The following is a 13,756-nucleotide window of genomic DNA, read 5'->3' as shown; positions in this document are numbered from 1 at the left end:
GCAAATGCCATAAAAATCATTTATGGTTTATATATATTTTTTTAGTGATCAAATGCCATTGTTGGAGTGTTTTATTTGAGAGTACGCAGGAAGGAACTCAGGTGCCAGATTTCTCTATCCATGTAGCTAATATGGAAAACAGAGGAATGTGATGGATTTAAAGGAGGACCTTCCCCTCCCCCCCACACCTCCTCTGCACCTAAGATCTAGTTTTGCCTGGTCCTAAAACCATCCTGGGGAGGGGTGGAAACCAGGAAGGAAGGGCCTAGTTTGCAGGTTGAGTCAGTTCTGACTCTAGGAATGACCCCAAGAGTATGGTGACTAATGGACCGAATATTTCTATTTATGCTAAAACCCATCCCTTCCTCCTGGGGTCCTCCGGCGGACGCCCCACCTCCATTACCTTGTGTGAAGAAAGAAGAAGAAAGGGAGAAAAGAGTGTGGAACCTTGTCTGTTAACCACAGCCAGGGAAAGACATAAAATACCATCTCCCTGGACTCTTTGGTCTTTCGTCAGCAGCCTACCCAGTCTTCCGGAGCAGAAGAACGCATTGTGCTATGTGTTTCTGTGCCTACAAGGGGCTCATAGGATCCCCACAGGAGCCAGGACCTGTCTGTTTCCGAGTGGCCTCCTCTGGCTATTCATTAAGAGCTTCGTCCCCTTGCCCATGAGAAAATTGGATCCTGTTAATTAGTGTCTGAGCCTCCAGCCCCTCCCCCAGCCTCTGCTGGCTCACAGATTAGTCTCCCCACCACAACTTCGCTTTGTAAAAGTAAGAACAGTTAGTTAAATTTAGCTGCATTTTTTTTCTGGGTCAGCTCTCCAAAATGGCTGTTTTTAAAGGCTTTCAGCTTGATGGGTCTTTCCCTTGGGGGCAAAAGTACTATCAGTTAAAAAGTCAGAATAAGCTGCCACCATGGACCCCGTTAGCTGGGGTTTGGTAGGCGGGAGGGATGGGAAGGCACCCAGCGCTTGGGAATGGTCTGTGACCCTATGTTTACATTTCCTGTTTTATCTACAGTGACACATTTAGGGTGAAGAAGTCGCCAAAGCGGTCTCCTCTGTCTGATCCGCCTTCTCAGGTACGGCACTCTCTCGATTCCTTGAGTAATACACTGCTGAGCAGGGAGCTAATGCTGCTTTGTTTGCGCGTGCACACACCATGCCCATGCATATACGTACACATGGCCATGCATGAGTGCATATACACACTCGCACGCACGTGCACATATGACATGCACACATGCACGCACACACGCGGAAAACTGGCCAGAACTCACTTTGGCAGAGATCAAGGTGTGTGCTGAGGGGAAGTAGCTGAGAAACTGGTTGAGAGCTGGATTTACAGCAGGAATTCTTCTGGTCTGTTCTGGCCATTTAATCATTGAGAGAGTCTTTTGATAACCATGGATGCAGTGAGGAAATAGGGGGAAACTGAATACGTATCAGGAATAACAAATGTTTGTCATCAGACTTAGAGTGGGACAGTGAGAGAAGCTTACCCTTAAGAAGTGGCAGTTTGGGGCTGGAGAGATGGCTCCCATAAGCACTTGGTGGTTCACAACTGTCTGCGTCAGGGTTCTAACACCCTCTTCTGGCCTCTGTGCATACTGCATGTACGTGTGTGTGTGTGTGTGTGTGTGTGTGTGTGTGTGTGTGTGTGTGTGTACAAACATGTATATATGTGTGTAATATGTGTGTGTATATACATACATAATATACACATGTATACACACACAGGCAAAACACTCATACACATAAATATTGTTGGGTTTTTGTTTGTTTGTTTTTTTCGGGACAGGGTCTCTCTGTGTTAGCCTTGGCTGTCCTGGATGCACTTTGTAGACCAGGCTGGTCTCAAACTCACAATGATCCGCCTGCCTCTGCCTCCTGAGTGCTGGGATTAAAGGCGTGTATCACCGTGCCTGGCTCTTTTTTTTTCTTTTTTCTTTTTTATTTCTTTTTCTTTTTTTTTTTTTTTTTTTTTTTTTTTTTTTTTTTTTTGATACAGGGTTTCTCTGTGTAACACCTTGGCTGTCCTGGAATTCACTGTGTAGACCAGGTTGACCTTGAACTCAGAGATCTGCCTGCCTCAGCCTCCCAAGGGCCAAGATTAAAGGCGTGTGCCACCACTGCCCAACCATAAAATCTTTAGGAAAAAGAAGTGGGGGTTTTCCCTCTTAGCAGTATTCCTAACAAGCTCATGCTATGTCTCCTACCCTCCTTATAGGCAAGGCAATCCTCAGGCAGCCTTGCTGTCATCCAGGGTTGTAAGACAAGTTGATCTTCAAATCTGAACCAGGTTCAGTTGCTGGACCTTAGCTCCAGGAATAGGAGACCTCAGGTCCAATTGTAGCTCTCCCAGCTTGGTCCTCGCTGTCCTGTACAATGGCAGTAAAACCCCCTTCTCTCCTCAGAGGGAGTGTCGTGAGGACGGTTAGACAGCATTGCTGATACTACTGTAACACTAACTGGGATGTCTCAGACAACCAAGGCAGAGACATACTTACTGTTTCATTTTAAGACCAGGTCTCACATTAGCTCAGGTTGGCCTGGTACTTACTACTTAGCCCAGGCTAGCCTCAGTCTCTTGAGTGTTGGGATCACAGGTGTGAACCACTATACTGAGAGGCTTTTTGTTGTTTGCAGTGCTGGGGACTGAACCCCGGGGTTGTGCATGCAAGGTAAACACCGTACCATGGAGCCACATCTCCAGTCCTTGGAGAAAGGATCGTACGCTATAACCCAGACTAGTCTCACAGTCCCAGCAGTCCTCCTGCCTCAGCTTGTCAAATACTAGAATGGCAGGCAGGAGTCACCATGTCCAGCTTTTACAATTTTTAATGAACTCATTTTGATAAGCCCATGGGCACTCCTTGAAACCAGCCATCAGTAAAGGAGACCCATAGGGACGGAAGGTATTTATTTCCTTGAGGGGCTCTGTGGGTCAGAGTCCCAGCGGAACAGTTGGAGGGCTTTTCCTGGTTTGAGGCGGGCGTGGCTCTGGGCCAGAGACTGGGTGAATGAAGAGGCTGTCCCTTCTCCTCACAGGACACCACTCCAGCTGCCACTCCGGAAGCACCCCCAGCAATCTCTGCAGTGGTCCATGCCACGGATGAGGAGAAGCTGGCTGTCACCAGCCAGAAGTGGACGTGTATGACAGTGGATTTAGAGGCTGACAAACAGGACTTCCCACAGCCCTCGGACCTGTCTAACTTTGTAAATGAGACCAAATTCAATTCACCCTCAGAGGGTAAGCAACTCGGTGGCCAGCCGGACCCACACCTTGCCTTGGAGAATACTGTCCCTAGGGGCCCAAGAGCCAGAAAAGATACCTGCCAGCCAGGTAACCATTACCCGTGTGATGGTCTGCACACCTCCCACTGTATGCAAAGCTAAGGCTTGAGAGCAGCTGCCCCTTGATCCCATGATGCCTGCTGAGAACCAGACTAGAACCTTCTAACCCAAACCCTGAAACCTTATTTGCTTCTTCTTGGCTGTATGGCTTATGGTATCTTCTGAAGCTCTGAAAGACACAGCTCTAAAGGAATGTCATTCACACTGCACTTGGACTGTAGGTCAACCCACCTGTGGGTCTTTCGGTGCTCTCATTGTTCATGTCCCCCAGAGGATGGTCAGACAATATGGCCACACATTTTAATCAAGCCTGGAGCTGGAGATTTACCCCCCTGGCTTGCTGATGAGGACTCGGTTTCTTTGGGATGGTCCCTTGCACGTGTCTTATCTTGGTGTCTTCCTTTGTGCTGTGTATTCAGTTTCTGCTTTCTCTCTGGTAGTTGGGTTGGAGTGAGTCATGTATCTAGGGCTGGGGTGTGCGCAGTTGGTACAGGGCATGCATGAAGCTCATTCTCCACGGCATAGACATTAGGTGTAGTGGTGCACACCTATACTCCCGGCAGCCTGGAAGGTGGAGACAGGAGAACCAGAAGTTGACTCTCCCTTCCTCTCCTTTGCCTGCCTCAGCCTTTGCCCGGATATCCACTCCTTTCCCTGCTTGCCTTTAATGCTTGATCTTGGGGCTCTTGACGCCATGAGGAGGATGCGTGTGCACTTCTTGTTCACTCCTGGGCTGCTTGTTTACTGAAGGCAACAACTCTTGATTCCTTTCCGTATCCTCACACTTTGTGAACATCGCAGGAGCTAAAGATAGGTTTGCAATAAAAGAAATGCAAGGCCAGGGCAGGTAATTACCTGAGTACCCGCTCAGTCAATTTGATCCTTGCAACAGCCATCATCTGCATGACGTAAAGGGACCTGAGTAAGGAGAGGAGCCTAAGGTCCCAGAAACAGTGGGGACATCTGGCCACAAGCATCCTACTTGCCACCTCCAGTTCCCCGCTGGCTTACCTCTCTTAAGCTAGATAAGAAACGTCTAAGGGTCTGGAGAAATGGCTCAGCAGTTAAGGGCACTGACTGCTTTTCTAGAGGACCAGGTTCAATTCCCAGCACCCACATGGCAGCTGATAACTATCTGTAATTCCAAGATCTGACACCCTCACTCAGACATACATGCAGGCAAAACACCAATGCACATAAAAGAAAAGAAAAGAAAAGAAACTTCTAAACAGCAGAGAAAAGCATTTAGAAACCAGCCTGGGCTTGGTATTGAGAATTAAAACACACTGGATCTGGCAGTGTGTTGGTTGTGTACTAGTATAGTTCACTAAATGCTTTTGACAATTGTCTCTGCAAAAAATTCAGCAAATAGGGAAGGCTTAAGGAGATGGCTCCATGGGTAAAAGTGGTTGCTGTACAGATGTGAGGACCTGGGGTCAGATTTCAAGAACACCTGTAAACACCTGATGCACAGTACAAGTGTCTGTAACTAGCACTCTGACAGGGAGGTGGGGGCAGGGACAGGAGAATCTCTAAAAGCACAGTCGTCATCTGAAGGAACCAAACAAAACAAGAAAAGCCACTTCAAGCAAGTGAAAGGCAGAGAAGGACAATTGAGGTCATTTGACATCCATGCATGCACTGTGGCATGCACACACCCACAGAGGGGGAAGGAGGAGGGAGGGGGGAGAGAGAGAGAGAGACAGACAGACAGACAGACAGACAGATACAGAAGCAGAGACAGAGATACAGAAGCAGAGAGAGGTGAGAGAGAGGGAGGGAAAAAGAGAATTCAGCAAATAGGCATATATTTAACTTTGAAACAAAACTCTTGTTAAACCTGCCTCCTCAATAAATATCAGTAAAGATTTGGCAAGGGCTAATCAGTTTTAGCTGTTGGGTGGTAGAATCCGTCCACAGGAAGACACTGTGGCCTTGGAAGCGCTGGCCTTGCTGTGACCGTCTCTGTAACACCCCCTGGATGTAGAACCCTCTCATCAGATTTTCCCTCTTGTTTTGCACATCAGACATCTGGGGGTGCCTATGTGATCCCCAGAATGAATCAGTTCAGGGTTGCAGCTGTGGTCTGAGGCTTCATCGTCCGGAAGTCACCAACCTCAGGGAAGGGAAATGCTGGGTTAGGCATCATAATTACTATTTGAACACCCATTCGCAGCAGTGCTAATTCTACAGGAGAGAGGAGTAAAGCAGAGACTGCCAATTCTGCACACGGGGCTTCGTTTCCTCCAAGTTTTGTGGTAGACCTATAGCTTCCCACGTCAAGACTGAGGGAACAGAAGCTTAGTTAGCTCGGGGAGGGCCTGGGGTGATCCGAGCATGCCAGGTCCGCCTGGCTCTGCAGTTCTATCCTGCTGTTGAGGTGAGGCAGGGTCAGGCTTCCTGCCTTCATCTGTAGGACAAGGGCGTGAGCTAGTCCTGTTCCTGACCTCCCTGGGCGCACAGACACATTGTCTTTTGCTAGTTCAGCATCCCAGAGGACAGAAGTTTCGCGGTTACCTGCCAGGAGTTGCAGTGCCCTGTTTGGGTTGAGTGTCACCTTACTGTGTTGCCTCCAGAATCTCCTGGTGCTCCCACAGGCTGAGACAGTTATGTGTGCTTTGCCCTTCTCTTCTGCACCGATTACAGATGTGGTGGCGTGGAACCAAATCTGCTCTCTTCAGGAGAAGCTGAGGCAACATCAGGCAAGCCTGTCTCTGGGACCTCACCTGCCTTGGGAACCAGGAGACCCTGATAGCAGTTGCTTTCATTTTATTTTGTTTTCAGTTTATTTATTTTTATTTGAGTATGAATATGTGCTTACGTGAGCTCATGTGCATCGTGTGCACGCGTGCCCTTGGAGTCCAGAGGAAGAGCTAGAGTTAGAGGCCATTGTGAGCCAACCAAAGTGGGTGTTGGGAACCGAACCCCATCCCTCTGGAAGAACAGTGTGTATTCTTAACCACTGAGCCATCTCTGTAGACCTGAGCAGTTGCTTTAGACCCACAGAGCTGCGTGGCCGTTTGGTGGCACCACCTCCCTGCATACAACTGCATCAACCCCTTCTCCCACATCCAGCAGAGGGCAAGGTGTCCGTCCGGGTGGGCCCCATGATTGTCTCATAACAGAGTCTAAGAAGGGACAGGGCTCTCTATCCATCTCGCCCCCCCCCCCTTAATAAAAAACAATCACGGGCTTAAAGAGAAATGTTAGAATGAGCAACAGTTAATTAAGGCTGGTCATAATCCTTCACATTTGTGCAATTCACTGTAGGGCTTTTGTGTTATACCTTGTTTGTTTGTTTGAGACAGGATTTTTTTTCTATGTAACGCTGGCTTTCCTAAAACTAGCTCTGTAGACCAGGCTGGCCTCGAACTCCTGCCTCCCGAGTACTGGGATTAAAGGTGTGCGCCGCTGCCACCTTGTCATTTTATCTGGGACAGCGTGGCACTTTGGGGTTTCATTTTTGTTGTTGAGTCAGTAGGTTCAGAGAAGTCAGCTCAGTTGACTTCGCTGGTCCTGGAAATGATAACCTTTCAACTCCTGCCCAGGGCACTTGCCTAGCAAAGCTCTAGCCATTAGATTCAGGAAAACACTTAAGTCCTTTTTGTTGCTCAGTGTCCCAGTGTGAGGTAATTCTCCAAAGTGGTCCTTGGCTATGAGAGGGCTCTTTTAAAATAACTGTGGACCTCTTTGGTATGAAATAGCCCCATCCTTCAGTGACTCAGCCGTCCCTGAAGTTGTAAAAACAGGTACCACTTGGAGCGAGTGGTGGAACCCTTCCTAGCCTGGTACAGCCTGGGCTGAGAGGGGGCTAATTGACTTGAATTACCTTCAGGCCTATCTGTGAGGTTTAGGATTGAGAGCAGATGAGATTTCTGTGTGTAGCCCTTAATAGTTAGGAAGGAAAAAAAAAAAAGACTCCAAAGCACATGTGCCTTCCAGTCTGAACATGGCAGGGGCATTTGGGTCTGCCCATGGCTGACCTGTGTGTGGACACACAGCTTCCTTTCCTTGGGACTCAGTCACATGTCTAAGGGCCCACACTCCTGTAAGCAGAGAGCTTACAGGCTGAAGGTAGCTGAGTTGTGCCTCTCTGGATCCGAAGAGTGGGTCAGTGATGGTCCCCCAAAGTTCAGTGCGCCCTCTGCTGGGCAGGGCCTTTCTGTCTTCCCTTTGCGCTCATCTCGCTTGTTTGTTTCCAGAGCTGGATTACCGAAACTCCTACGAAATCGAATACATGGAAAAGCTCGGCTCCTCCTTACCTGTGAGTTCCTCCCATGCACTGGTCTGCCAGGGGCTTCTGTGGGGTCTCCAGCAGGGCTTCTCGGGGTCCTTCAGAGTTGTCTTATTACATAGAGATGCCAGGCCCTATCCTAGGCTCATTGCTCCAGGCCTTGGGACGTGAGTCTGACCACTTTACTGGTAACTCCTGTCCTCTGTCTTAGCTTCACACTGTAGGTCAGTGCCCGGATCCACCCGAGCTCTCTTCTAGGCCTTGAGCGTGGACAGACTCCAGGGACCTGGGCCACAGCTCCTGTTCTGGTGTCTGCTAATGTCCCTCCTGCCCAGCCAAGGAGAAAAAGGCCTTGCCATTTCTGTCTCTCTCTTTGAGAGTCTGTCTTAGTTACTTTTCTGTTTCTGTGATACAACACTACGACCGAGGCAACTCACAGAAGGGTTAATTTGGGGATTAGGAATCCATGATAGCAGAGCAGAGGCGCATCTTGAACCTCAAGCGAGAGGCGGTCTTTAAACCCTCAGAGCCCACCTCCAACTAATCTTCCTCCAGCAAGGCCACGCCTCCGAAGCCTCCCAGACCCCATCATTCGAGGACCAAGTATTCAGATGCCCCAGACTGTGGGGGGACATCTCATTTCAACCCCCACAGTGCTCATCTGCGGTCAGCATGTTGCCAATCCCCCTAACCCCCCAGTTCCATTGTGAAGACTGAGAGCTTGGCTGACTGGCTCTGCATCCTTAGCACTGGGGTTTGTCACCATGGGCACTGAGGGCTGAACAGGGCACAGAGTAGTGCCAGCAGGTTATTCCCACCTTGGGTCTCCACAGGCCCTTCTCACCCACCTTTCTGCCTCTCTCTTGGTCTCCTCAAGCATTTTCTTCCGGGAACTTGAGAACTGAAGTTGTTCCTTGTGAGGGAGTGCTTTCTTCACATAGGTAGCATACTCAGGCCCCTGTACCCAGCTAATGTATGTGTGACTTTGATTCCTGCAGCAGGACGATGACGCTCCGAAGAAGCAGGCCTTGTACCTTATGTTTGACACCTCTCAGGAGAGCCCCGTCAAGTCTCCGGTCCGGATGTCGGATTCCCCAACTCCGTGTTCGGGGTACGACTTCTATGATGAGAGAGTTATGGCTTAGGCCAGAGGTCCCCAAGTCCTTTTATACCTTTCTGCTGTTTCTCTGCCTTCACTCCATTGCATGTCTGCAGGTAGCCCATAATTTAGTGTGTCCATAAGGCACAGGCACATCACTTCTGTTCCCCAGGGCCCTCTGTATGAAACAGCTGACTGGCAGCACCCTGTGGTAGACACACACACACACACACACACACACACACACACACACACACACACACGCGGGGGGTGGGGGGAGAGATACAGAGAGTCCCAGCTCTATATCTGGTAGGAGTTTACTTGGGTGCCCTATGCTTCAATTTCCCTAAGTGTAAAATGAGAGAAATAAAGTGACCTCTAGGGGGTTAGGGAGATTAAAGGAGACTATCAGTCCCCAGAACAGCCGAGTGGTGGACACAGGGCAACCTGGCTTCTAGTTGATGCGTGGAAAGCCCGTATCTGAGTGTGTGGCACATGTGGAGTGCGTGACAGACTTTTCTTATTAATCTGGTTATTAGTATTTGCATGCGCACATTCTGAATGAGGCCCTTTGTGATCGGGCAAGTATGAGGCGCAGCTCCGTTGCCTGGGTCGTCCCACCCCCCTCTGGATGCCTACCCTGTACTGAGCAGGATTGGAAGCTCTTGCTTTGGTTTCTCAGACTTAACCTGTGGACCCTGCAGACCAGAATCTGTCCAGATGGTTAGGTGTTAGTGATGCTGAGGGCAGTGATGTCGTCTCTCTGGGAATGGCCCCAGAGGGTGGGCACCATGCTGAGTGCTTTGCGTTCATACAGCATCTTATTTCATCTTCTCAAAGGTGCATATCTTCATATTCGAAAAGCAAAGTGGGTGTGATGCATAACCTCTTCCCTCAGAGTAGACGAGCAAGCTGCTGGCTGGTCCCTAAACTCTAGAGCTCAGTCCCCTTGACAAAGGCATCTGTAGTCTGTCCTTCCCTTGTCAGTTGGCCCTTAAATATAGCTGGACAGTCACCTGCCTCTAGATGGGTGGCCACTGAAGACGTGGCCTTAGTCTCTCCTTGGATGCAGACTTGGAGGTCCTGGTTCTGATGGGGCGTTGTCTCTTTAATCAGGGCTTTCTATTAGACTTCAGTGAGTCTCCAAGGAGAGGACCCTCATGTTTTTGACTTTGTTTCCTCAGGTCAAGTTTTGAGGAGACGGAAGCCCTTGTAAATGCTGCAACGAAACTCCAGCATCCCGTCGCACGCGGGCTGGCCTCCAACCAGGAGCCTCTCTTGCAGGCACCAGAGAAATCCTCCCAGAAGGAGCCGGAGGCCATGGCCTTGGGCACCCCCGCAGAGGCGATTGAAATCGTAAGTGATGCCTGAGGGGTTCGGTGGCTTGGGCCCTCTAATGTGCTCACCTGGCTGTAGGGCCCTAACTCTGGCCCTAGACCACAGCAGTCAGCCCAGGAGACCCCACATCTCCCAGCGAGGGAAAGGCCTCTCGTTGCTCCACGGTGACTGCCATTCTCAGCCACGTGCTTTATCGGCTCAGGCTCGTTTTTCCATTTTTCTCTCCTTGAAACTGAACCAGAAGAACAAGCGGGAGCCGTGACCCGCCAGCCCCTGCCCCTCTAGCCTGTACAGCAAGGCAAAGAAGGGCACAGAGAGGCGCACCCTCCTTTGGGGGATCAGCTGTGTTTCTCCCGGGTCTCAGCAATGGGAGATTTCTCTTGTTCACACTCCCAAGTGTGACATCATCGTTTCTCCCAAAGGCCTCCTGAAGCCTTGCGGGATCCCCAGCCCTGAGCTGAGGGCCTCACTGTCCTTACTCCCTGCTTGTACACATGCGGTCTCCCTAGAGTGTGTCATGTCCGCACGAGGGTCTGCCAAGCCAATTTGGGTCAATTATATTTTTCTTTCTTTTGCCTCCCTCCCTAGCAGTCTTCATAGAAGTTTGAAACTATCACTTTAGTGTGCTGCTTTTATTCTCTCTCAGGCAGTTTGATCTGCCTTGTGCTGCAGATATTTAGAGAGCACCTGCTATGTCCGTCTGTGGCAGTTGGATCCTGGAAAAACAATTAGCGAACAATAAACAATGTCAGATCGATCTTGCATATAAATACTGTGGCAGACTTGGGACGGTTCGTCTCCTGCCCAGTTGCCCTTGGAAGTCTTTCTAATCTACTAGGAGTTACCTTCTTGTTTGAAGTCATCTTTTCACTGCCGAAAAATGCCCCTCACTCAAACCTTGATATTTATCCTTGGTGCCGATTGTTTGATGAATTATGTTGGCATTCTGAAAACCCATCAGCTAGCTTGCCTCCCACCCCATGGGTGGCTTGGGAGGGGGTGGGGAGGGCACCCGAGGCTCTGCTTTTGGGAGGGGGGGCTGGGCCCGTCAGTCTCGGTCCAGATGGCAGTATTGGCTGCTAATCGATGTTCTCTTTAGTCGTAATGCAGCGGTGGGCTGTGTGCGGATGTGTGCTCCTTGCTTGAAATCAATCTCTTCCTACTCTCCTCTATTTTCCGTTTTCCTTTCTGCCGCCTTCAGACCGCTCCGGAGGGGGCCTTTGCCTCTGCGGATGCCCTCCTCAGCAGGCTGGCCCATCCTGCCTCTCTCTGTGGTGCACTTGACTATCTGGAGCCTGACTTAGCAGAAAAGAACCCCCCAGTATTTGCTCAGAAACTTCAGGTTTGTAGCCCACGTGTGACCTTTTGGGAGTTTGTCGAAACCTCAGTAGAAAATGAACTCTTGAGCCAAATTGAGCTGAGGCAGGACTTAACGAGGCAAGCCTGGAATGTTCCAGATGAAGTGTTTTCCTTCCAGACACTGACATATGTATGTGCTAGATCCAGGATGCCAGAGTTATAAAAATAATGTGATTACTGAATGGACTGTTTCTATTTCTATTGCAAAATTGGTCCCAATAGTCATTTTTTCAGATGTATTGATAGCCCCAGAGGCAGTGTTTTTTTTTTATTTTTATGATTTATTTACTAAATCAGAGGTATCAAGTCAAGCCAAGCTGTTTAAATACACAAGACGGTCCCAGATTCCCATAGATATAACATCTGGACTCAGTCATACATCTGGAACCAAAACACGTATCTCCGTAGTGGAAATTTGACAGCCTACTTTGCTCTCCCCTTTACCAGGAAGTGAGGCAGACGTAGAGAGACTGTTAACTGGCATCTGAGAGATGCATGGCCATTTATGGCAAGTGCTGGCCAAGTTTCAAAATATAAAAGGAAAGAAACCAAGGAATACGATAGAGTAAAAATTGCCGTCCTGGGGTTGGGGATTTAGCTCAGTGGTAGAGCAAGGCCCTGGGTTCGGTCCTCAGCTCTGGAAAAAAAAATTGCCGTTCTGTTTTGAAAATCAGTTCCCATTTGACTGCATGACATTTCTTGACAGGCCTTCAAAGAGGTGATTTTTTTTTTTCAAAAAGGAATTTAAACCTCTGTTTCATGATCTGCTGAGGTGTTGGTTGTGAGAGAAAGCTGAGCGTATGTTTTCCCACGAGTACCTGTCATGATGCATTTATGTGGCACATTCATTCCTGGATGTGGAAAACCTTCTGTCTGTCTTGATGCATTTCCCTACGGTTTGCTCACCCCTCCCCCTTGGGCAGGAGGAATTAGAATTTGCCATCATGCGGATAGAAGCCCTGAAGCTGGCCAGGCAGATCGCCCTGGCTTCCCGTAGCCGCCAGGATACCAAGGTACCTGTTTGCCGCTTCAGTGAGCTGCCTTACGGGAATGCTGTGTGTGCGCCCCGGGGCCCTGGGGCTGCTTTGCTAACCATTGGCCAGGAGAGCATTGTGGGTGTCCCGTGAAGTGTGATTTCTGTGAAGCTGAAAGTGTGGCTCTTGCACAAACACACACTGAGGCACACGTGTGGGGGATGAGATAGTGCGGCCAGACGGAGTAGGAAAAACCCAGGGGATTATAGAGCCTTTGAGTAAGGTGGTAGACTAGTTATGTGTAAAACTGGTTGTACTGGTTCACCAGGACATGAAAAGAATCCCCCTTTGGGACTACCTTCCTTTCCTACAGATACCCTTTGTCCTTCTATGGGACAAAGTAATTTGTAACTTTGCTGTTTCCTAGAAGGTTGCATACAACTTTATTCAGGGTCAACAGTAAGTAGGAAGTGATAACAATTCTTGCTCTCAGGCATTGGATGGTGATCCACTCGAGGGTAAAGAGCCGCAGTAGACATCTTAGGTCGCAGGGCATGCCACCTCTGTCACAGCTGCTCTCCTTTGTCACTGTGCTGCCAATACAGACTGGCAGTATACAGAGAAGTGACCTATCTCACAGAAATAATTTTTTTTCCACAGAAGGGGTAGCAGCCCATTTGGTTCACAGACCAGAGTGTGCCTGCCCTTGATTTGTGAGTGGAGTGTGAGAGAGTCTCCCCACCTGGCTTCTAGGTTTAGGGTAATAATTCTTATTATATGAGGATGACATGTTAGATGGCATCATACCCTCCAACTGCCAGTGAGCTGTGGCCCCAGTCTTCTCTCTGCCCCACCCTGAGTTTGGCCAGCCCAGTGAACTATGTGCCAGGTTAGGGCTGGGCCCTGCTTTGCCCTGTAGTTTGAGCTTCAGATGAGTTCGTAAATTTTGCTGAGCCTTGGTTTTTCATGCTCTGAGATGGGGCCCATCCGAGTCAGCAGCTTTGTGTCCACACACCTGACGTTTACCGGTGTTCAGTTAGCACAAGGAGCTGCTGCTATTAGCCAGCACTTTGGTTTTGATGATCAATAAGATGCCCACAGCACCTTTCCTGGGAAAGCAGAGCCAAGTCTCACTTTACAGATTGGGAAACATATCTAGAGTCCTCCAGCCTGTGGGGACTAGACCGGGGGTCACCAATGGACCTGCCTGTCTATCTCCACCTCGTACTATGGGTCATTTTGCAGAGACCCTCCCAGCTGTGATCTAGGAACAGAAATCCTAGCTTTCGCTCTGTCCCAAGAGACCACACATGGGATCTCCCTAATTATAATGTAAACCTAGTGCTTTCCTGGAGACAGGAGGTGACCATAATGTGGGTGTCCACACTGGGAAT

The 13,756-nt window shown here is 49.4% G+C and overlaps 1 protein-coding gene across 20 annotated transcripts in view; it reads left to right on the top strand.

Moving 5' to 3' along the window:
• The window catches only part of TACC2 (transforming acidic coiled-coil containing protein 2), a 217,279-nt gene that overhangs the window by 185,189 nt on the left and 18,334 nt on the right, over positions 1–13,756 (top strand). For 9 of the 20 annotated variants that reach the window (XM_084772662.1, XM_084772666.1, XM_084772668.1 and 6 more), the window contains 7 exons: positions 1,023–1,083; positions 3,053–3,347; positions 7,561–7,622; positions 8,591–8,703; positions 9,876–10,047; positions 11,231–11,371; positions 12,312–12,401. In XM_084772662.1, the coding sequence (XP_084628788.1) occupies positions 1,023–1,083; positions 3,053–3,347; positions 7,561–7,622; positions 8,591–8,703; positions 9,876–10,047; positions 11,231–11,371; positions 12,312–12,401 (934 nt within the window). The remainder of the gene's footprint in view (positions 1–1,022; positions 1,084–3,052; positions 3,348–7,560; positions 7,623–8,590; positions 8,704–9,875; positions 10,048–11,230; positions 11,372–12,311; positions 12,402–13,756) is intronic. The other 11 variants (XM_084772663.1, XM_084772654.1, XM_084772653.1 and 8 more) reach the window with 5 other exon arrangements.

The sequence above is a fragment of the Acomys minous genome (assembly GCF_964271855.1).
Source record: "Acomys minous genome assembly, chromosome: 2".
Classification (NCBI taxonomy): domain Eukaryota; kingdom Metazoa; phylum Chordata; class Mammalia; order Rodentia; family Muridae; genus Acomys; species Acomys minous.
Note: the sequence above shows the minus strand (reverse complement) of the source record. Positions and strands in the feature narration are given on the sequence as shown.